At 45.7% G+C, this 24712-nt stretch overlaps 1 protein-coding gene across 2 annotated transcripts in view; it reads left to right on the forward strand.

The window, feature by feature from the left end:
• The window catches only part of GABRR1 (gamma-aminobutyric acid type A receptor subunit rho1), a 155750-nt gene that overhangs the window by 75198 nt on the left and 55840 nt on the right, over positions 1-24712 (forward strand). Inside the window, exon 1 of one of the 2 annotated variants that reach the window (XM_077487264.1) lies at positions 805-944. The exons of the other annotated variant lie outside the window; for it this stretch is intronic. Coding sequence (XP_077343390.1) covers positions 838-944 — 107 coding nt within the window. The 5' untranslated portion in view covers positions 805-837. Of the gene's footprint in view, positions 1-804; positions 945-24712 lie in introns of those variants that run through there. 2 annotated transcript variants of the gene reach the window in all.

Raw genomic sequence — 24712 nt, forward strand, 5'->3', positions numbered from 1 at the left:
GGACACACGCAAAAATATAATTTTGCCTAATCAAGAGTCTTTTCAACCAAAACACTATGTGAACTGCCGCACTCTTGGGGTGGTATATTTACTATCATGTAAAAGCGGTTGTTATTATGTAGGAAAAACTAAGTTGGAACTATGACGCCGAATATATCGGCATATTGTTAGAATGTCAGTATAGAGAAAAAAGATCCCTCTCTTCCCCTGGGTCGACATAGTTCATTGGTACATGGCAGCATCATTCCCAGAGTAAGATTTTTAGCATTAGAGCATATTTATTCAAACCCCAGTGGGGGAGATTTCAACAAATCCCTCTTGCAAAGTGAATTAAGATGGATTTTTTATTTGTAAGCTACTAAAACCCTGGGCCTCCTTCTGTGTAATTTTCTGCTATTTCCACTAGATGTCACCATGCTCTAATGTTGTTGTCTTTCTTGTTGCTAGGGGAAGATGGACCCCGACAGAATGAATATCCTGCTTTGACCCCGAGGAATTTCTGGATTGTCAAATGGCACCTTTTGCTCCGTTACCCGACACGTGGGTCCCTCGTCTCAACCCCTTTGATTGTGGGGTGACTTTGGACCATTTTGGCTTTTGGTTCCTGGCTTCCTGCCTTTGGTTCCTCTGTCTCTGTTCTGCGCGCTACTCCTGGAGTACAGACAGCAGCCACGGTCGGCCCGATAATGTGGGACTGGCCCCCCTCTCGGTGGGCATGCGCCACACGTCATCACGCCAAGGGACTCAGCTGTGATGTGGTCAGCATCCATTTGGGTGCTGACACTCTCAGACAGGACCCAGCTGTTCCTGCCGTCACAATCACTCTTGCAATTGGCTATGATGTCTCACATGTATCCTTATCTACCGGCACCTAAAGCAATCACTCGATATGCCGAGGAAGTGCAAGGTGGAAGCTGGCTGTACTCACTTCAGTATGTTTGCAGGTATCGTAATCCTCTATTCATACTCCTCTTTTTTTGATGTTAAGAAAATCAATGCTCTAATTTGTTGCTCAAGTAATCTGAGCAGCTTAATGGAATAAATTGATATTTTTATTGATTTCCATCATTTTTTTGGATTTAGATTTACACAACTTTCCAGGCCCACCATTAGCATGAAACTTATGTTTCGTAGCTACGAGTAACTACGAGTGTAGTGGAGCATTTGTTGCCATATCAATTCGGCCCTCCAGAAATCTTCCTGGGTGTTGAAGTTGTCCAGTTTGCCTTCCAAAGGGATTTCCATCTTTCCCACCGGCTTTTCAGACATATGCATTGCTATATGTATGACATTGTAAGTATAGCCATTCTGTCTGTACCATGTATAATTTGAATTGTTGAAACTTTTGTATCTTATGTATAGTAGTTACCTTAATACTAATATGGAATATCTTTTGGTATTTCTTGCATTATAGAAACCCTGTACCCAACTTAACTTAAATTATCTCTGAAGAAGGACTGTTTGTCCATAACATGTAAGATGTCAACGTCTGTACGCATCACCACTAGCCTGCTTGTTCTCAGGGCAGTGGATGTACATACCATTGTAACTTTGGGTACTTTGTATTGTTGTTTTTATAGAAGTCACCAATGTTCTTATCGACTTTTGTTTATATTTATTTGCAAGAAAATGTACTATTTTTTATAAAAATACTTGGTCTGTCCAATTGGTTATTCCTTTTGTTTTAAATCATCTTTATTATTTTCTTTAAAAAAAATAAAAATTCAACAAACAATTACACTCAATCTTGAGGCATTGAGGTTTACACAAGTCCCCCAATGTCTTCACATTTTCATACATACTTTCCATTACATATCTATAACAATATTAGGTGGTGACCCAAGAGAGGGGGATACTTGGTGGAGAGTCAACCCATGTGGAAAAAGATAAGAGAAAAAAAAAAATTGTGGGAAAATTTAGATTTCTCCCCTGTGTTGTTTCCCTTCTTTATGTGTTTTTATTGTGCCCTTGTGCTTCCTTTTATTTATTTATATAAAAAAAAAAAAAAAAAAAAAAAAAAGAACCCATTCTCATTTATTCATTATTGTGTGCTTTTATTCCGTCTGTGACCCCTTAGTGTATTATTTGTGTTTTGTGCTTAGGGAGGTCCTCCGCCCTCCTTTATATTTCCTAAAAATTGTGTTGTTTATTTTAATGTCTCCACCATTGGTTATCTCTCCTCCTACCCCCCTCCCTCTAGCCCCCCCTCCATTTACATTTCCATCATTTATTCGCTTGCCATATACCTTAAGACATACTACATACAACAAAATTTAAAGGTTGTGGTTCGGCTTCATATTTCCCCTTTACCCCTTCTACGGTGTACTTTTGGAGGACACGAGTCTGCGCAACAGTTTCTTAATTTTTCTCTCTCCCTTCCTTCCTCCCTCTCCCTATCAGGGGTTTCTGGGAGGCTCGGGAGGGATTATCAAAAATTTTTAATCTGGTATACCTTACTCTTTCTCTATTTCTCGGGAATAGTGCTTCCAGCTTGCCCACATGTCTTCATGTTTTCCTTGTTGTTCTTTTATAACATATATCCATTTTTCCGCTTCCATTATTTTATCCACCTCTCCCTTCCATTCCAGTAGGGTGGGACATGCTTTCTGCTTCCAATTTCTAGGTATTAATATTTTAGCTGCATTCAGCAGATGTGGTATAACTCCTTTTTTATAAGATTTAATGGATCCTTCTGTCCCGTGAAACAAATATTGTAGGGGGGTCATTTCTATTGGTTTTGCTGTTATCCTCCCTGTCCATTTAGCCACTCCCTCCCAAAAAATCCTAATTTTTGGACAGTCCCACCATAGATGAAGGTGTGTCCCCTTTTCCCTACATCCTCTCCAACAACGTCCATCCGCTGTTGGATATATCTCTGCTAGTCTGGCTGGGGTTCGGTACCATCTGGCTATGAACTTATATGACATTTCTTGTATTGCTGTACTTCTTGATGTCACATGCGTCATTTCCATAAGTTTTTTTATTTGTGTTGGTCTAAATGTACATCTTAGTTCTTTCTCCCACTCTCTTATGAAGTAAGGGGTTGTGCTTTTTTGTTCACTAAGGACTAATTTGTACATCTGGGATAGTAGGTTACTTGGTTTTTCTATTTTCATACACATCTTCTCATATGTCGTAAGGGAGCTCAGAGGTCTTACTTGGGGTTCTAGTTTTTTAAAGAAATCTCTCATTTGGTAATATCTCCATCTCGACATATGTATATCTCCTTGTAATGATATTAATTCTGTTAATGGGAGTAAACTTCCCAATGGAGCGTATCTTAAACACCTTGTATCCCCCCCTGAGCCCCAGGAACCTAATACTCCCTTTTCTTCCCCCGGTGGAAACCATGGATATCCTCCTAGTGGGGCCAGTGGTGATGTCTGTGGGGCAAATTTTTCGTTTTTGTTCAGTCTGTCCCATACTGCTAACGTATTCCGTGTTAGTGGTGATGTCCACTTTGATAGAGCTCTATTCGTGACTTGTATCCATGGAGCCCCCGCTAAATTCCTGCCCGCCATACTTTCTTCTACCGAAACCCATGCCTTATTTACAGAGTCGTGGCACCAGTTTAGTATTCGTACCATAGACATTGCTTTATAATACATGAAGACATCTGGAAGCCCTATTCCACCTTCCTTCTTGTTTCTACGCAGGATATCATATGCTATTCTAGGGTTTTTATCGTTCCATATAAAAGATATAAACATTTTACGTATTCTTTTAAAGAAGACCTGAGGCACTGCTATAGGTACCGTATTTAAGATATATATTATTCTGGGTAATATATTCATTTTCAAGGTGTTTATCCTTCCAAACCATGTCAATGAATAACCCTTCCACCTATTTAGATCTTTAATTATTTCTGTTATTAGTGTCTCATAATTGAGTTCATATAGAGATTTAGCCTCCGCCGTAATATATACTCCTAGATAATATAATGATTTTTTTTTCCATTTAAAAGGAAGGTTATTCTTCATTACCATTGACATCAATGGGGGTACATGACAGGGTAATATTATGGATTTTTCCATGTTTATTTTAAAGTTGGACACTTTTCCATATCTCTGGACCTCCTCCATTAGTGGCGTTATTGATCCCTGTGGTTCTGACAGATAGAATAGTAGGTCATCAGCATAAGCTGATACCTTATGCTCCTCAGATCCTATTCTAATCCCTTTTATTCCCTTGTTTTCTCTCACCCTACACAGAAATGGTTCCAGAGTCAAGGCAAACAGTATAGGAGACAGGGGACACCCCTGTCTTGTGCCATTTCGTATTTCAAAGCAGCCTGATAGAGTACCGTTTACCTTCACTCTTGCTCTAGGTTTTGCATATAGAGCTGCTATCCATCCCCTCATTCGATCTCCCATACCTACTGCTTTCAGCACTTCCTTCATAAATTCCCAGTCCACTCTATCAAATGCCTTTTCAGCATCCATTGATAGCATTGTTCTGGGTAATTCTTCTGGGCCATTTTGCATCCAATAGAGTATATTTAAGGCTCGTATGGTGTTATCTTTAGTTTCTCTGCCTTTCATGAAGCCCGTTTGGTCACAATGGACCAACTGTGTTACCTCTTCTTGTATTCTAGTAGCTATAATTTTTGCTATTAGTTTGGTGTCCGTATTAAGCAATGATATCGGTCTGTAATTGGCACATTCCTGTGGGTCCTTCCCTGGTTTTGGTAAAACTGTTATATATGCTAACAGTGCTTCTGAGGACATTGGGTTAGAGGCAGTTATATTATTAAAATATCTGCATAAGGGTGTTTCTAGAATTTGGACAAACTTCTTATAGTATACATTAGTTAACCCATCGGGTCCTGGGCTTTTCCCCCTCGGTAAATTCTCTATTGCTTTTCTTATTTCCTCTTTAGTTATTGGTTCTTCTAGTTTTTCTATTATCCTATGGGGGAGCGTTGGTATTGTAGAGCTGCTAATATAATCTCTCATCTCTTCTATCCTCCCCCTATCTTCCGCCTGCCTCTGAATGGGTTGGATATCATATAGATTCTTATAGAATTGTTGAAATTCCATCGCTATTATTTTCGTATCCTTTACTTGTTTATTATTCACTCTTATCTCATGTACATGGGATAGTTCTCTCTTTTTTTTTAGTTGTCTAGCCAATAATCGGCCGCATTTATTCCCATGTTCATAAAACCTATGCGCTAAGAATCTATGTTTATCCCTGATCCTTCTATCTAGACATTTGGAAAGCTCCTCCCTCAGAATCCCCAGCTGCCTGGCATCTCCTGGTTCACAAGTACTCTTATGTTTATTCTCTAATTCCTTTATTTTTTCCATCTGATCTTCTATCTCTTTTCTTTTTTCCCTTTTAACTCGTGTTCCATGTGCTATTAATTCTCCTCTAACTACCGCTTTGTGGGCTTCCCATACTATTTGCTCCGATATTTCCTCTGATGTATTTAAGTCAAAATATTCCACCAGTTTGTATTGGAGATCCTCTAGTATTTTTTTATCATCCAATAATGATTCGTTTAGTCTCCACGTTCGTTCCCTCTGACCCGCGTGTGTAAGGGAGATTACCGCCACCACCGGGGCATGATCTGATATCGTTATTGGTTCAATGCTTACTGTTTTTACATTTCCTAGATAATATTGATCTACCAGAATCCAATCCAGCCTGGAGTAGGTATTATGACTCTTTGAATAATAACTATAGTTTTTTCTTTCTCCATTTAATGCCCTCCAACTATCTACCAAATGTGAGGCTTGAAATAATTTTTTTACATGTTTAAGTGCTCTAAATGATAATGGTGTTTTCCCTGTTGTTGTGTCTAATTTAATGTCAACAATAATATTAAAATCCCCTCCCAGTATCAAAAACCCTTCCCTAAATTTTTCTAGCTCTTTTAATGCTTTTCCCAAAAATTCAACCGTGTGTGTATTTGGGGCGTATATTGAAGCAAATGTATACCCTTGTCCCTGCAGTGTTCCTTTAATAAAAAGGAACCTCCCTTCTGGATCTATATTCACCTCTATGGATGTCAGGGGGCACGTGTTCCCAAAGGCTATCGATACTCCTCTAGCTCTTGCGATGGGCGATACGGCATGGAACCACTTATTATATGGGAATAACGGTAGCCTTGGTACAGATCCTGACATAAAATGTGTTTCTTGTAAAAAGACTATATCCACAGCTTGATGATTTAATTCCTGCCATAAACGGCCCCTTTTTTGGGGTGAGCACAATCCCCTTACATTATAAGTCATTATTTTTAATGTTTTAGCCATTTCTTTGTTCTAGATAGTTATATACCATTCTTAATCCGTTACCACATATCTCGTGTTCCCCGCCTCCATGTACACCTGCAAGAAGACCTCAAAAAATATTCCATACCGACCATAACCACAACCTAACACTTTACTTAGTAAAATGTACCAACTATCGGTAGGGTGAGCCCGCTTGGTTGCTCCCTGCTCCTCCCGAGCCCTCCCCCCCTTCTGCATATTGCATTTAAATCAGTCCCTTTCCACGGGACTCACCTAATTGAGAAAAAAAAGAAAAAAAAAAAAAAAAAACACTCAACAAAATTAAGTAGCGAGTTTGAGAACTGACCCATCCCTACCCCCCCCCCCCCCCTCCCTCCTAACTTCGCTTATTTCCATTTCTTCCTGAGTCTCTCTCTTTTTCCCTACTTCCATTCTCTTATACAAGAATATACTAGGATCTTTCCTTAGCCTTTTCCTCCCACTTGGGACCAGGGCTCGGGTCGTTGGATTAGTGTCTTAACATTAGCTATTCTTCAATCCTGGAAGTCTATAAATGGCAGTTCTAATATTTCCAAGAACTCTTTTAAATCGTCTCTAGTACGGAGTATTGCTGTTTTTCCATTCCTTGATGCTATTAGGCGAAATGGGTACCCCCATCGATACCTAATGTCTGCTGCCTGTAAGGCTTCCAACAGTGGTTTTACCATTCTTCGCTGCATTAATGTTCGACGGGCTATGTCAGGGAACAAGAGGATATGAGCTCCTTCATATTCAATTGTGGGGATGTCCCGTGCAATCCTAATTATTGTTTCCTTTATTGTATACTTATGTAATTTGCATATCACATCCCTTGGCTTGTCTTTGTTTTGAGTTCCAAAAGAGGTGACACGATGAACTCTATCCATTTCGATAAATTTGGGCGCTGCTGTTCCCATAATTTGACAGAATAGTTTTTGCACCACCATTGGCAGGTCACTGCTATGATATTTTTCAGGTAGACCTCGTATTCGTATATTCTGTCGCCGATCCCTGTTCTCATATTCATCCATTTGATCTCTGTAATTATTCATTACTTCCTCATGATATTTAATAGTATCCTGAACCTCCGCTACTGCTTGTGCCATCTTTTCTTGGGCATTTTCAATTCCTTCCATTCTATTACCTACTGCCTCCACCTCCTCCCTTAATTCCTCCACTGCTTGCTTACATGATTTCTCTACTGAAGCTATTAGCTGTTGGATATCCGCCTTCGTGGGTAGAGCTTTTATATGTTCTCTAAGGTCCCATTCTATGTTTATACTTTCTGTCTCTACCCCCTCAAAACCTCCTTTATTTTGTTCTGTCCTAGTGGGGTTTTCCAATCTCTCTTTTGCCATTTCTTTCTTAAGTATATCCGCATGAGGTCCTATGGAGTCCTGGCCTTTCACCCTTCTTTCTGTTTGCTCTTCCTCAAGTGGGTTACCCCCATTATCTGCTGTATTTCGGGTTTCCTCATCTTCGCTAGCTATTGCTATTTCCTTAGCCTTAGCCTTGGGTCTTTGTGGGTCCTGATCCTGTTCTGTTGGGATACTTTCCAATATTGAGAGTCTCTTTTTATCCCCCCTCACTCCACCATTCCTCCAGTCCTCTTTCATACCTCCTGGGGTTTGTATTCCTTCTCTCTGCCTTCCCTCCGGATAATTTCCACTTATTCTCCGCTCCTCTCTGCCTGAGGTTTGTAATCCACGGCCATACCCCATAGGCTCACTGTGGTTCAGTGTTAATGCACCTCGTCCCACCTTCGTGTGCCCGCCTGCCATCTCCAGGCTCCCCCGTCTCCCTTCTTGGTTCCGGGTTGCCAGACGATCTCCCTTTTGCGGCGTCAAATAAGCACGCAGCGCATTTGCCGAGTTCCTACTTCCTCCTGCTGCTGGTTGTAATGCCGCACGTCTGCGTGTTGTCATCCCTGCTATTTATTCTCCTCCGCTTTCTTTATTCTTTAAAATCTTTATATTCTTAATTATCTCTTTATTTCTCTATATTAAGGCTCTATCTTTTAACTCCACCAGGCTGTCTATCCGAGCTTCTATCAAGTTCTATCAAGTCCTAAGAAGTCCTAAGAAGCCCAGGTGTGCGAGGGGGGGGGGGGTTCTCCAGCTTGCTTCTGTTCATCAGCTTATTTCCTAGCCAGGCTATCTCTGTAGCACGGAACAGGTTCCAACATATGAGTGCATCTGGGTATATATACATGGGCTCTCCTGCTACCCAATCCCTGTGTCACTCCACTAGTATCCACGACTATATATATATACATGTTACTGCAGTCCCATATAAGCATTCAGGGTAGATCCAGTTTTTCCTCAAAGTTACAGTCCCATAATGAATGTATTAATAAATTCGCTCTCACCCTCTCTTCTGATGCTTTCCGGGTTGCTCTCTGGGGGGTCACCTCCTCCCCCGTCACTCCAGGCAGGCAGGGGGCACACAGGCTCGTTCCACCCTCAGTGCTAGCTTCGTCTCGGTGTTCCGGTCCGCTCTGCCGCTTCTCAGCAGCGCCGTCTACTCTCCCCTTCGTGTCTCCACACCAGGGAACACCAGGAAGCCTCCCGAGATCTCGCGAGGTCTTCACCTCCTCCCGTTCAGCTTCACCGCTCCGATGCTCTGCCTCGCTCTCCGATCCCGGCTGCCGACACTCCACGCCAACGGCTGGAAGAGAGTCAGAAGGGGCGGCCGGCGGACAAAAAAAGGGGAGGAAGGTAGGGTAATCCCCGCTTCTACGGAAGATGTCCACTAGCTCGAGATGGGGATAGCAGGTTGGGCATGTTTCTTAGCGAGACTGCTTCATAGCAAAAGCGAGGGGGGGGGAGACGGCGTCCTTCGCTCACTCGCTCCTCTCCGCCGGAAGTCCGGCATTGCTGGTCCAATTGGTTATTCCAATTGTTTATATGTCTGTATTGTGCTCTTGTTGCTATTGTGGTGGCTTAAGGTGGGGAAGGGGGTTATAACAAGGCAGCAACTTTATCATAGCGCTACACATTTATTTTTCTTTAGTCACTGAGGCTATAGCCTGCAGCACTGAACGAGAGGGGGAAATCCGATTGGGTGATTGTAGAGAAGCTGATTGCTAGAGTGAGCAAAATAATGAATAAACAGAACAGTTCACTATATATGGCACCACACCACATCCAAACATATTAGTTTCTTTTGTTTTGCTGCAATTGGTAGATTTACTTCTATACAACCTCCCTGCTCATACATGGATCGAAATTTAGCCGGTCACCTTGAACCATGTATGGCTGATTTAACACAGTAGCAGTATATAATAATGTGGGTTTTAGGCTCAAACCTGGGACATGTATTAACTATAAATAGTTAAAAAGCTGCTGCGGAGCCTACACAATATTTGACTTTATATTTACTTCATACTAAAGTTTCCAGCACAGCTGCTCCAGATTCTGGCTGCCCCAGTTTTGATAATTTCCCCCATTGTATTCACCTTCCGCTGTTATGCTTTCATCCACAGATTAGACAACTACAATTATTAATCCACATGGGACATCTGCTGTGATGCACTGTGATCGAACACCTATGTCCAACAGATATGAATCACTGATGCAAATAATTCTCTATACCATGAAAGGCAGATATATAATTATATATATATTTTTTTTGGTATGTTTCAGTGCATTAGGCAGAAATTAAAATAAATCATTTGCCTTAAAGTTGTTGTAAAGGGTGAAGGTAAAAAAATGATAGCCTTCAACTGTCCCTGATTTTGAGGGACTGTCCCTGATTTGGAATAATGTCCCTCTGTCCCTCTTTCCTCCTAATTTGTCTCTCATTTTGGTCTGATCTATTGAATATAAAATGCACTATTTATGGCCTTCTTTGGTCCCTGGGTGAACGATGGGAGCACCAGTTGTGGAAAACTGATGAGAAATGGTAAATTGGCAAGCTATGAATCCCTACAAGACAGGCATAAAGGCTCCACAATGAACTTCTGGAGGTATAGACAACTTCACCACTTTTTCGAGGTCCACGGCCATTCAATAAGAGACATCTCATCTCTCACACCCTTTGAATAGCTTGTTGTGGAGGATGAACCAATTCTTCACATGATCTCAGAAATGTACCGCTTACTAAGTACTGACACCGAAAACACTAGACCAACGTATATACGGGTATGGGAGAGAGACCTGCAGCTTAACTGTTCCACAACTCAACTGTCCCACCTTTACAAACTCACTCACACAAGCTCCATAGAATCTAAAACCGAAGAAATTAATTACAAAATATTGTCACTCTGGTACAGGGTACCGGCAGATCAACCCCTTGGTGTTGGATCAGTGCTGGAGGGACTGTGGCCACAAAGGCACACTCCTACACATTTGGTGGGAATGCCCTTGAATTAAACCATACTGGGCAGACATTCAATCCCAAATAAAAGAAATCCTGAACCTAGATATTCCTCTATCTCCAGATAACTACTTCCTGTACATCCCCTGGGTCCCGATTGGTAGATACAAAAAAAAGCGCTTTACCACACCTGCTGAATGCAGCTAGACACCTTCTTCCAATCTACTGGAAGCAAACCAGAATTCTCTCAAGGGAGGAATGGATCAAAAAGGTGAATGACATTAGGGAGGCCGAACACTGGATAGCGTCGTGCAGAGACATGGGGGATCAGTTTGACATGATATGGGAACCATGGACGGACCACATGTCCGATACCATTCAAACATCTTCCAGCTTAGACCTGGCTCTATTGGAGCTAGCAGAACCATCCCTGAGATCTTGCATAGTTAGTGGCACTGTTGCTCAGTAAATTACATTCACCACTCCGCCCTTTCCCTGGGGTGGCCAACTCTCGCTGAGACTCGCCTGGTGCGGAACCATAAAACTTCTTCAGAATGCAGGTATGCTCCATCTTCCTTCCCCATCCACCCGCCCTTTCCCCCTCCCCTAACCCCCTCTTACCCTCTCCCCCCTAATCTCTTTTCCCTTTCTTCTTCTCTCTGTTTCCTTCTTGTGTATGCCCTTAACTACACAATGCCTCCCTGACACTGAGATGTAGTTGTTAGCTGTGTTGCCTGTACAATAGCTGAAGCTATGGCTGCATCGCCTGGCTGGAGGGGGGGGGCTTGATCAGGGGGGGGCCTCTGTTCCTCCCCTCCCAGGCCTGGGGACTTTTGGGAGTTTGCCCTGCTGGAGGGGCGAATCGGGAGAGGAAGATGGATGCAATAAGGCCCCCCTCTCCTGGATTCACTGCCGGGGGGAAGCCCTCTGGTCTCTCGACCTTGCACATACCCTGGGAGGGACAAAGCTGGCCTTGGCCAGTTCCCCTCCTTGGGCTAGTAAAAATCTATGTTACGGCTACTGTTCATAAAAGACAGAGCTGATATGGATATAATAAAAAACTACAGGCGCTAGCTTAATGCAAGGCATAAGTTATACATGTTTTACTATGCTCTTCTTTTCTTTATATAGCGATACCCTCACTTAAGAGGGCCGCAAGTTTGGTTTGGGTCCTGAGCACAGCTCCGCCAACCCCCCGGCAATCTGCACTACCCACTCTGGCACAGTTAGTATCTAGCAATACACATTAAATCACTTATACTCTAAATATGTGTGTGTGCGTGCGTGGGTAACTCAAGCTCATAGACAATCTTTGAAAGTATATAACTGACTTTACTTATTGTTTTTATAAAAGGAATAACATGAATCAAACATTTGGATTGCAACACATAATCAGGTCCCTGCAGTAACCAGTAATAAAGATAAACAGAGTAATCAGCATAATAAAGTATTGCTATGCAACTCTAGCGCTGCCCTTTTTCAGCTACTTCCCCACATGGGTAAACACCCAGCACTGTCTACCTATGCAGTCAGGCCTGACTGATCTAGATGGAAGTCCAGTAAAACAATATTCGCTAGCAATCTTTCGGTGGTGCACTTGAAGAACAACTTTGTAATCCAAACGAATAATAAAGATAAAGCATCTGTCTTTAAACAGCTCTCACCACCCGGACAAGTCCAAGTCCGGTTTCTCTGCCTTTTCGTCTAGGAACAGGAATCCACCGACCTCCGAGTCTTCAATCCTTCTGGTGTACAGCAGCAAGGAATGAGAAAATGTCTCTCAGGTGCAACTAGGCTGGCAGAGAGCTCTTTGGAAAAGAGCACAAGGCCCAGGCTTCAGGCCTTGTGCCTCAGCAGTTCAGCACAGATCTCCTCTTGCTTGAAGAGAGGGGGGTGTCCAAAGAGAGCGAACTAGGCCTCTCCCCCTCCTTATATTTCTTCCCCCATAAGTCTCTGGGGCATAACTCAAAGCATCCTGGGAACCAGCGGGGTTCTGGGAACAGTAGTTTTATAGTTCTTAAAGAGACCCCGCTACACACTCCCCCACTTAAACTCTTTGGTCCCCAAAGATAAACTTTTAACACATATCCTGTACCAATTTTGAAAGTGCTGAGTATGATGTTGGTACAGGGAATTTCCACCAGAACTCAGAGGTGGGATTCCCTGTCCCACAGGTCACAGTGACATGAGTGGCCTGCCTAACTGTGCCAGAGAGTGAGCTGGGGTTGCCCTCCACCAAATGGTCAGTGGAAGGATTAGAGCGTTCAGCACTTCTTCTAGCAGTCACAACAGAGTCCTCAGAGCTCTCTCCCATTTGAGAGTAGGTTAGCTTCTTGGGGGGTCTCACAACTCGGCGAGCTCTCTGTTCTCTTGGGACTTCAGGCTCTGGTGCCACAGGCTCTACTTCAGGAACACATTCTGACAGCATCACTGGTTCTGGAACATCAGTTCCTTCCTCTTCTGAGTAAATGCTAGGGATATCTTCCCAGCCTTCAGGCACACCACTAGATGGAATGAACTCTGTAGCTTCTGGGTTCAGTGTCCCATCCTGTGTATCCTCAGTAGGTGGGAGATCTATGGCAGAATTTCCTGGAGTTGATGAATGCCACAGCCACTCAAGCTCTTCTCTTCCACCTTCACCTTGTTGGGAATCTTGTCCATCTGTAACCCGGGAGGTCTGAGACCGAGTGCTAGGTCCTGGGGTATCCAGAATGGAAACAGATTCAGGTGGATCTCTCACTGGAGGTATTCTGACTGCTTCAGTAAGCGGGAGCAAATGATTCCTGTGCCAAGTTTTCAAGGGCCCCACTTTCCCCTCTGGTTTTAGCTTATACACAGGCAATCCAGGTAGCTTTCTGCAAATGACATAGGGCTCCGATCTCCATCTATCAGCAAGCTTGTGCTTCCAAGGGATCCCCAGATTGCGTAGCAGTACACGGTCCCCAGGCTGCAGGTCTTGCACTCGAACCTTCAGATCGAAGTTCCTCTTGTTGCGGGCTCCCCTTTGGTCCGAGGCCGCCTGAGCTCGTTCATGGACCACTTTCAAATTGTGTCTAAGTCGGTCCACATATCCCTTGTGGGAGGTAGCAGAGGCATGGTCTAGGGAAATGCCAAAGGCCAGATCCAACGGCAATCTTGCTTCTCTCCCAAACATGAGCCGGTAGGGGGAGTAACCCGTCACATCACTTGTGGTGCAGTTGTAAGCGTGCACCAGAGCTGATATGTGTTGGCTCCAGTGTTGCTTCTTCTCTGTCTCTAGAGTTCCAAGCATGTTTAGTAAGGTCCGATTAAACCTCTCATGTTGGGCATCTCCTTGTGGATGATAAGGTGTAGTCCTGGTCTTCTCTACTCCCAATGAGTCCAGTAGGTTCCGGATCAGACGACTCTCAAAGTCCCTTCCTTGGTCTGAGTGGATTCTCTGTGGTAATCCATAGTGGACAAAGTATTTTTCCATGAGCACCTTGGCCACAGTGGAGGCCTTTTGGTCTTTGGTGGGGAAAGCCTGGGCATAACGGGTGAAATGATCGGTTACCACCAGAACATTTCCCAATCCACTCAAATCGGGTTTGAGGCAGAGAAAGTCAATGCACACCAGATCCATTGGACCCTGACTCTGTAGGTGGCCCATTGGGGCAGCTTGATGGGGTAGAGTCTTCCTCTGGATGCATCGTGCACAAGAACGGCAATATTCCTCCACTTCTGCCCTCATACAGGGCCAATAGAACCGGCTTCTGACAAGCTGAAAAGTTCTCTCCGCCCCTAGATGGCCATGCTGGTCATGTAAGGCAATTAGTACCGTCTCTCGGTGCTTCTCTGGGAGAAACAACTGCCACTTATCTTCTGAGTTATCAGAGGGGCCCCTTCGGTAGACCACTCCCTGATGTACTTGTAGCTTATCCAACTCTTTCCTCAGCGGGCGAGCCTCCTTGGAAGGGTGATGTCGAAGTCCCTCTGGATTCTCATTCTCCAAAGCTTCAAGGACCAATCTCCCCATGGGGTCTTCCAATTGGTCATAGCTCAGCTCCTTTCTGGACAGCTTTGGCAGGAGTTCCTCTGCTAGTTGAATTACCCCACAGTAGGGTTGAGGGACTCCCACTGCGGTGACTCCTATCTCCTCTGCTCTGGAGCCCCCTCTTGCTTGAAACTCAGCACCCTGACAGAGTGCTCGCACTCCTTCCGGTGCTACCTGAGTCCAGTCTTCCCAGTCATCGACCATGACATGAGATCTTCGGGACAGGGCATCTGCATCCCTATTTCCAGCCCCTGGTCTGTATTTTAGACTGAAGTTGAATCCGGATAATGCAGCCAACCATCTGTGTCCGGTTGCATCTAACTTTGCAGTAGTGAAGAGGTAGATCAGAGGATTGTTATCTGTCTTTACGGTAAACTCCGCCCCATAGAGATAGTCCTTCAGTTTGTCTACTACTGCCCATTTGAGGGCCAAGAACTCCAATTTATGAGTGGGGTAGTTCTTCTCCGAGGGAGTCAGGCTCCGGCTCACATAGGCCACTGGTCGCAGCTGCTCTTCATGCTCTTGATAGAGCACTCCGCCTAGGCCCTCATGACTGGCTTCGACATGTAGCTCATATGGTCTGGTGGGGTCGGCATAGGCCAGGACTGGGGCCGTGGTAAGGCTCCTCTTCAAGGTTCGGAAAGCCTCTTCACACCTTGGGCTCCACTGATCTTGAACCGACTCACCGGCCCTCCTGGGTCCCAAACCATCCTCTTCTCCTTCAGTCTTGAGCAATTCGTTCAGTGGCTTGGCAATCCGGGCAAACCCATCCACAAATCTTCTATAATAGGAGCAGAACCCCAGGAAAGATCTGAGCTCTGTGACTGTTGTCGGTCTTGGCCAAGAGGTAACTGCCTCCAACTTCTCAGGGTCTGTAGCCACTGCCTTTTCAGACACTATGTGTCCCAGATAGTTCACAGAGGATTGGTAAAACCGGCACTTCTCGGGAGAAAGCTTGAGTCCCTCTTCGCTGAGTCTTCTCAACACCTTCTCCAACCTGGCCTCATGTTCTTCCAAAGTCTTCCCGAAGACAATGACATCGTCCAAGTACACAAGGACTTCTATGAGGTTCATGTCTCCAACGGTCTTCTCCATGAGGCGTTGAAAGGTAGCAGGGGCTCCAGACAGGCCCTGAGGCATTCTGTTGAATTCAAAGAATCCCACTGGGGTTATGAAAGCTGTCTTCTCTCGGTCTTCCTGGTGCATGGGGATTTGGTAGTACCCACTCTTGAGGTCCATTACACTGAACCACTTGGCACCAGCCAAACTCTGTAGGGCATCCTCTATTCTCGGTGTGGTATACTGGTCAGGGATGGTCCTCCTGTTGAGAGTCCTGTAGTCAATACAAAGCCTCAACGACCCATTCTTTTTCCTGACCACCACTATGGGGGAGGCATAGGGACTTCTAGACTCCCGAATCACACCAGTCTTCTTCAACTCCGCAAGCTGCTCCCTCAGATCCTCCAGGTCAGCTAGAGGGACCCGCCTAACCCTTTCCCTGAAGGGTTTGTCTTCTTGGAGGCGGATTCGGTGGGTGGCACTCCTGGCACATCCAACATCAAACTCATCCTTTGAGAAAATCCTCTCCCATCTAGTCAGCTGGGCCTTGGCTCTCTCCTTCCAGGCTCCAGGTAGGTCCGGGTTCTCCATGGAAAGTTTTTCCCAAACATCTCCTCCTTCACCCGTTCCTTTTACTTCAGACCAGCTGACTGGGGCCGCAGGACTCACCTGCCCCAACAGCATTCTGGCAGGGATCTCTATGGGTCTCTCCGTAGGGTTTCTCACACTCACTGGGACTCTTCCTCGAGCCTTCTTCAGGGCCTTGATTGAAATCACTTCCGGTATCACTTCCAGGCCTGAGTGATCCTCCCTTGGATCGGATTCCAGCATGACAAAAGGGGCCAGGCTGCTCCCAGGTAAGCTTCACCGTGGCCCTGAGGCAGGCTACCTCTCTGGGCTGCAGCACCACTCCCTCTCTCCCAAGTCTCCACACCTTCCCTATCCCCTCTCCTGGGGTCTTCTGCTCTAGGACCATCCGTTGGTAGGCTGTCTTCAGCATGGAATGGATATTGGGATCTTGATGGTTACTCATCTCCACTAGAGGGGTCAGAAGTCTTCGCACCAGATCCGTATTGGTCCCTATGATGAGGGACATCTTGCTGGCCCCGGGCGGTCTAGGACACACAACTGCCAGGGTGTCAAACACCTCCGTTTTCCCTGCCACAGATGGATCGAAGGTCAGCTTTATGGGCAGGTAACCATCGTAGGGGAAACTCTGAGTTCCAAGGCCCCATATCTCCAGCTCTTCTATCTTCTGTATAGGCAAATGGCTCAAGTGCCTATCATAGAAGTCTCTGTACAACAAAGTCACTTGAGCTCCAGTGTCCAGGAGGGCCTTCGTGTAGACTCCTTCCACCTGGATGGAGACAGTGGGGGACGGGCCGACCAATTCTTCTGGGAAGGGCCGGGTTGAGGCCACCCTCTTCTGGGGACCCGTCTTCATCCAGTTGGTTTTTGACTTTACTCTTTTTCGAGCCTGGTATGCATTGACCCTCCCCACAGTAATGGGGATACAAACCCGCTGAGGGATGTTATTGTCTCTTATTTGTAGACATTCCTTCTGAGGGGTCTGGTTTCCTCTCTCTCTCTTCCTTCTATTCAGTTTGGAGTTCACTGAAAGGCATGGGCACCCGGTTGACTCCCTCACCGGGGCCCTCTGAAGTTTCCCGCCGGCTGGCGGTTATCTATCTTCTTCTTCTTGGGACTGGAACATCTACTGGCGAAGTGGCCACTGCCCCCGCAGTTGTAGCATAGCATCTCTTCTCGGTCTCGAGTGGGGCTTGGTGTTGGTGTATCTGGAAACAACTCCCTCCTAGGACTTGGTTTCTCGGCTCCCCCTTGACCTTTCGCCATCATAGCAGTCAACATCTCCATCACCTGGGACATCTGTAACTTCAAAGTGTCCAGCTCCTTATCTCTAGCGGGAGTCATGGCCGGTGTAACTATTGCTACCGGTTGGTTGACGGGCTCGGTGAGATGTTCTTCCCTTTTCTCTTCCAGTAGGGCCTCTTCCTCTCTGATCATTCGGATGAGGTCAGTGTACTCCAGATTCTTCCCATCCAGTCGGGCAGGCTGTGTCCATGCAATAGGATCCATGGGTTGAGCTCCCCTCAGTACCTGTTGAGCACGGGCCTCATCTACTTTTCCTGGGCTGATCCCCTTCTTTAGGATCATCCTATGCAGGATTTTATCTAAACGTCCCATGTAGTCTGATAGTTTTTCACCTTTCTTCTGGTAGCAATGCTCTAACTGATAAGCAAGCTCAGAGATTTTCTCTGTCCCACCAAACACAGTCTGTAGTACATCTAGGTACTCCTGCGCATTACAGTCTGTCCTGCTCATCTTCAGGTTGCGAACGGCCTCTAGAGCAGGCCCCTTTAGACTTTCCACAATCCTCTGCTTCTTTCTGCGCTCTGGAACTTCCCATTCCTCTAGTGCCTGAGTTGCGCTATCTAACCAATCTTCAAATCCCTCTTCTTCCGAAGGTACAGGTTTCCTCCCTGAAAACATCCGGAGTTTTCTGTACCCCGACATCGGGTAATCTGTGGGATCCTTCTTGCACTGGGCCACAATCTCCCCCAGGACAGCACACAGTTCTGCGCTAAGGGTGGCCGGTGCTGATCTGAGACTCTCGGGTGAGGTACGGGCCGCAGCCTGCGGTGATCCCGTTGGCAATGGCTCCTCCTTTATTGCGTGCGCCAACCTATAGGATCTGTTGTCTTGTGTCCGTACACGGTTGCGCTTGCAAGCCTCCGGCATCCCATCCCAGTATTCCACTAGCGCATACTGATATGAGATGTCTGGTTCTGATTTTATCTCCATCACGCATGGTTCATGGTCTGGGGACACTGACTTCATTAACTCCTCTACGGTGTCTGTCGACCATTTCTCCCCTGGGAGGCTAATGACCACTGACTGACTTGGGTCGGCCTTAGCCGCTTCACACCACGCTCTGACTCCCTGTGGGTCCATGCCGGTACCTCTGGCGTGTTCACCGCTGTCTCAGAAATCCCGGATTTACGAGCCCCTACGTATAGCGATACCCTCACTTAAGAGGGCCGCAAGTTTGGTTTGGGTCCTGAGCACAGCTCCGCCAACCCCCAGGCAATCTGCACTACCCACTCTGGCACAGTTAGTATCTAGCAATACACATTAAATCACTTATACTCTAAATATGTGTGTGTGCGTGCGTGGGTAACTCAAGCTCATAGACAATCTTTGAAAGTATATAACTGACTTTACTTATTGTTTTTATAAAAGGAATAACATGAATCAAACATTTGGATTGCAACACATAATCAGGTCCCTGCAGTAACCAGTAATAAAGATAAACAGAGTAATCAGCATAATAAAGTATTGCTATGCAACTCTAGCGCTGCCCTTTTTCAGCTACTTCCCCACATGGGTAAACACCCAGCACTGTCTACCTATGCAGTCAGGCCTGACTGATCTAGATGGAAGTCCAGTAAAACAATATTCGCTAGCAATCTTTCGGTGGTGCACTTGAAGAACAACTTTGTAATCCAAACAAATAATAAAGATAAAGCATCTGTCTTTAAACAGCTCTCACCACCCGGACAAGTCCAAGTCCGGTTTCTCTGCCTTTTCGTCTAGGAACAAGAATCCACCGACCTCCGAGTCTTCAATCCTTCTGGTGTACAGCAGCAAGGAATGAGAAAATGTCTCTCAGGTGCAACTAGGCTGGCAGAGAGCTCTTTGGAAAAGAGCACAAGGCCCAGGCTTCAGGCCTTGTGCCTCAGCAGTTCAGCACAGATCTCCTCTTGCTTGAAGAGAGGGGGGTGTCCAAAGAGAGCGAACTAGGCCTCTCCCCCTCCTTATATTTCTTCCCCCATAAGTCTCTGGGGCATAACTCAAAGCATCCTGGGAACCAGCGGGGTTCTGGGAACAGTAGTTTTATAGTTCTTAAAGAGACCCCGCTACATTTATTTCCTTAGACAGGTTATACATGTCTGTGTGTTTCTTGCCATATGCCTAAATCAATACAGTTCATGTATATCTGATTTGTATTTATTCCTTCACTAAACTGTTTCTTAATAAAGATTTTACAAAAAAAATGCACTATTTATCTTTCAAAAAGTGTTTCCAAGTGCTAAACCTTTCATCCAATTTCTAAATTGCCGCATTTATAAATTTCAAAACCCAATCAAAAGGAATAGTAGTTTCTCCCTTTTTGTCAGTAGGTGGCGCTGTTGCCTTTGACATTTGACATTAGTGTGATGAGCTACAGTGCATTCATTCAGGTTATGAATAAATACACCTTTCTCAGCCAATCTCTCTGTTTCATTCTTGTGTATGCCCTTAACTACACAATGCCTCCCTGACACTGAGATGTAGTTGTTAGCTGAGTTGCCTGTACAATAGCTGAAGCTATGGCTGCATCGCCTGGCTGGAGGGGGGGGGGGGCCTTGATCAGGGGGGGCCTCTGTTCCTCCCCTCCCAGGCCTGGGGACTGTTGGGGGTTTGCCCTGCTGGAGGGGCGAACCGGGAGAGGAAGATGGAGGCAATAAGGCCCCCTTCTCCTGGATTCACTACCGGGGGGATGCCCTCTGGTCTCTGGACCTTGCACATACCCTGGGAGGGACAAAGCTGGCCTTGGCCAGTTCCCCTCCTTGGGCTAGTAAAAATCTATGTTACGGCCACTGTTCATAAAAGGCAGAGCTGATATGGATATAAGAAAAAACTACAGGCGCTAGCTTAATGCAAGGCATAAGTTATACATGTTTTACTATGCTCTTCTTTTCTTTATTTCCTTAGACAGGTTATACATGTCTGTGTGTTTCTTGCCATATGCCTAAATCAATACAGTTCATGTATATCTGATTTGTATGTATTCCTTCACTAAACTGTTTCTAAATAAAGATTTTACAAAAAAATGCACTATTTATCTTTCAAAAAGTGTTTCCAAGTGCTAAACCTTTCATCCAATTTCTAAATTGCAGCATTTGTAAATTTCAGAACCCAATCAAAAGGAATAGTAGTTTCTCCCTTTTGTCAGTAGGTGGCGCTGTTGCCTTTGACATTTGACATTAGTGTGATGAGCTACAGTGAATTCATTCAGGTTATGAATAAATACACCTTTCTCAGTCAATCAGATTCGCTGCTATGAATGCTGGGAGAAGGTATTTATTCTGAGGGAGTCAGGTGATCGGGGTCTTCCCTGCCCAGGCTGCAGTCTGGGTAGAATGTGTGTGGAACCGCTACTGCTGGGTAGGCCTGTAGCCTGAGGCCTAATCATGTGCTCAGGATTCTGCAAGGGAGAGCCCGCACATTACTCAGAAGGATGAAGGAAAATATGAAGACCAGAGATGAAGTACCAGAAGTGATTCTTGCATGGAGCGGGGACCCATGCAGAGCCTGGGAAAGCATCAAGATGGAATCATCCATAGAATTCCGGCACCATTTATCTAAGGAGTCTGCTACTCTGCCTATCTGCTGATCGTTACTATTTTTAATTAAGGGTGCCCTGTGCCCTATCCCCTGTCTCCCACATTTTTCCTGTTGTGAGAAATAAAAGTGACTGGCGCCCAATTTTCTATCTTGTTCATCAGCCACCATGCCTAGTAACCTGCACCCTGAGGAATTATGTCAGCCCTCCCTGCCTCTGATGGTCACCATCAGGCTCCCGCTCCCACCGGTGTTTGGGTTAAAATTCACAGACACCAGTGTGGAGTTAAAAATTTCACTAACACAAATGTGGAGTAAATAAATTCACTGCCATTGACCTAATGTGGAGTTTATTACTGTGGCCACTGACACTAATGTGGGATTTATCACTGCTTCCTCTGTTTGGCCGAGGTGGAGAGATGATGACACAATTTGTACCTCAGTCATTCAGAAGAAGCCTTGTATCCTTTCTTCTGAATGGCAGAGAATAGGGTTGCTACCTCATCCCTTTAAACCCGAACACATATGAATTACACAGGTTATGGGGCTATTTTAATGCAGGAAAGTCACCAATAACTGCTGCAGAGCACAGCGCTGCATACTGGATGTAGCTAAGGCTTCCACAGTATATTACAGCACACACAGTGACTGCATAGTTATGTTTAGGGATGCACCAAATGGGTTTTTTGGTGCCGAAACCAATACCGAAAATGAAAAATACACAGCACCGATACCGAAAACTACTGTTTTTAAAAAATATTTTTATACAGGAGATGGTCAGAGACTGGGGACATGGTACGGGAGGTGGTCAGAGACTGGGGATATGGTATGGGGGGTGGTCAGAGACTGGGGACATGGTACGGGAGGTGGTCAGAGACTGGGGACATGGTACGGGAGGTGGTCAGAGACTGGGGACATGGTACGGGAGGTGGTCAGAGACTGGGGACATGGTACGGGAGGTGGTCAGAGACTGGGGACATGGTATAGGAGGTGATCAGAGACTGGCGACATGGTATAGGAGGTGGTCAGAAACTGGCGGCATGGTACAGGAGGTGGTCAGAGACTGGCGGCATGGTACAGGAGGTGGTCAGAGACTGGCGGCATGGTACAGGAGAGGGTCAGAGACTGGCGGCATGGTACGGGAGGTGGTCAGAGACTGGGGACATGGTACGGGAGGTGGTCAGAGACTGAGGACATGGTACGGGAGGAGGTCAGAGGCTGGGGACATTGTACGGGAGGTGGTCAGAGACTGGGGACATGGTACGGGAGGTGGTCAGAGACTGGGGACATGGTACGGGAGGTGGTTAGAGACTGGGGACATGGTACGGGAGGTGGTCAGAGACTGGGGACATGTTACGGGAGGTGGTCAGAGACTGGGGACATGGTATGGGAGGTGGTCAGAGACTGGGGACATGGTATAGGAGGTGGTCAGAGACTGGCGGCATGGTATAGGAGGTGGTCAGAGACTGGCGCCATGGTACAGGAGAGGGTCAGAGACTGGCGGCATGGTACAGGAGAGGGTCAGAGACTGGCGGCATGGTACAGGAGGTGGTCAGAGACTGGCGACATGATAAAAGAGATAAGTGTGTTGTCCCCTGTGCAGCCAGTGTGTTGTCCCCTGTGCAGCCAGTGTGTTGTCCACTGTGCAGCCAGTGTTGTCCCCTGTGCAGCCAGTGTTGTCCCCGTGCAGCCAGTGTTGTCCCCGTGCAGCCAGTGATGCAGCGAAGAGAGAGGAGAGCCACCTCCGCCGTCTGGTTCAATAGAGCGCCGGGAACATCACAGCTTTAATTTCAATAGCTGTGTGTTCCCCTGTCGCATACAGCCCCTCCCCCTTGTCCGGGGAACTGTGATAGACAGATCACCCGTCCAATCTGGACGGGTAATCTGTCTATCACAGTTCCCCGGACAAGGGGGAGGGGCTGTATGCGACGGCGTGTGACGGGGAACACACAGCTATTGAAATTAAAGCTGTGATGTTCCCGGCGCTCTACTGAACCAGACAGCGGAGGCGGCTCTCCTGCGTTATAGATCTCCCATGATGGGCGGCACCAGGGGCAGGGGCGGTGCTCCGCCCCCACCCAGGCCCCGCCCCATTTTCGGCTCAATTATCGACCGTTTTTTCCTTTCGGCAAATTGCCGAAAAGGGCATTTTCGGCCGATATGTTTCGGTGGCCAAAATTTCGGTGCATCCCTAGTTATGTTCTATGTCATGGAATACTTTTGACAATATAGTGCAGTTTTTGAGCCAGCTTTGCCAAAATGATCTATTTCCGGTCAAATTAAACATTGTGGGTGTAAATAAAAGTTGGGTGGTCCCCAGATCTTAGTTTGAAAATCTGTTTATTTTACCATTAAAGGCTAAGTTCACCTTTTAGGAAAAGATAATAAATGCACATATTTTTGCAGGTAAAAAAATGTGCATGTATTATTTTTTTCCTACAGAAGCCTGCAAAGAATTGCACACATGATCAATGGATTGCAGGTGCAAAGTCAGACTCCTGCACACTTTTCCTCCAGCTTTCTGCCTGTACCTCTGAATGAGCTTTCAGTTAGTAAGCTGGAGGAACAGTAATTGGACTGCGAGGGCACTGACCAGCATCCTCGTGTGAAAAAAGCACAATATTTTTTACTTTCTGTTATAATAAATATCCCCCAAAAAGTTTTTAAAAAACAAATTTCTTCATCAGTTTAAGCCAATATGTATTCTTCTACATATTTCTGGAAAAAAATAAAATACGCGTTTATTGATTGTTTGCACAAAATGTATAGCTTTAACAAACCATGGGAAAGATTTATGGTATTTATATTATTATTATTTTTTTTACTAGTAATGTTGGTGATCTGCGATTTTTAGTGGTACTGCGACATTGTGGCGGACAGGTCGGACAGTTTTGATACATTTTTGGGACCATTGACATTTATACAGCGATCAAAGCTAAAAAAAATGCACTGATTAATGTGTAAATGTGACTGGCAGGGAAGGGGTTAACACTAGGGAGCGATTAAGGGGTTAAATGTGTTCCCTTGTGAGTGTTTCTTACTGTGGGGGGATGGGACTGACTGGGGGAGGAGACATATCGCTGTTTGTAATTACTAAAAACAGCAGATGTGTCTCTTCTCCCCTATCAGAATGGGGATTTGTGTGTTTACACACACAGATCCCTGTTCTGGTTCTCGTGCCCGCAATCACGGGTGGCCGGCGGCAATCACGCCCATCAGCCAAAAATTTAAGGGTCCAAAACAGTGCCGCGGGCACATGAACCTGCTATGGTTCTTAAAGGGGCCAGCGTACTGGTACATCGCTTTGCAGTAACAAACCACTTTGCCGACGTAAATGTGTGTGAGCCAATTGGCAAGTGGTTAAAGCAGTAATAAAACCAAAACCAAAAATGTATTATATAGCAGCTTACCAATCATTACATGTAGTGGGTACATCTGTTTTCTTTTCTTTGTTTTTTTCCCCTCTGTTTACACCTGGTGATCTCACACCTCCTGTATTAATGAGACACAACTCTGGAGGAATGAGAACAGGAGGTACAGCCGACAGCAGCCTTGTCAGTCTCAAAATTGAAGCCAAATTCCAGCTCACATCAGTTAGTGATAAAGGTTTTAATTTACTCAAGTATAAGCAGAGTTTTTCAGCACATTTTTAGGCTGAAAC

Source organism: Lithobates pipiens, unplaced genomic scaffold, assembly GCF_037356315.1.
Source record: "Lithobates pipiens isolate NorthernLeopardFrog02 unplaced genomic scaffold, aLitPip1_a1.2 Scaffold_18, whole genome shotgun sequence".
Classification (NCBI taxonomy): domain Eukaryota; kingdom Metazoa; phylum Chordata; class Amphibia; order Anura; family Ranidae; genus Lithobates; species Lithobates pipiens.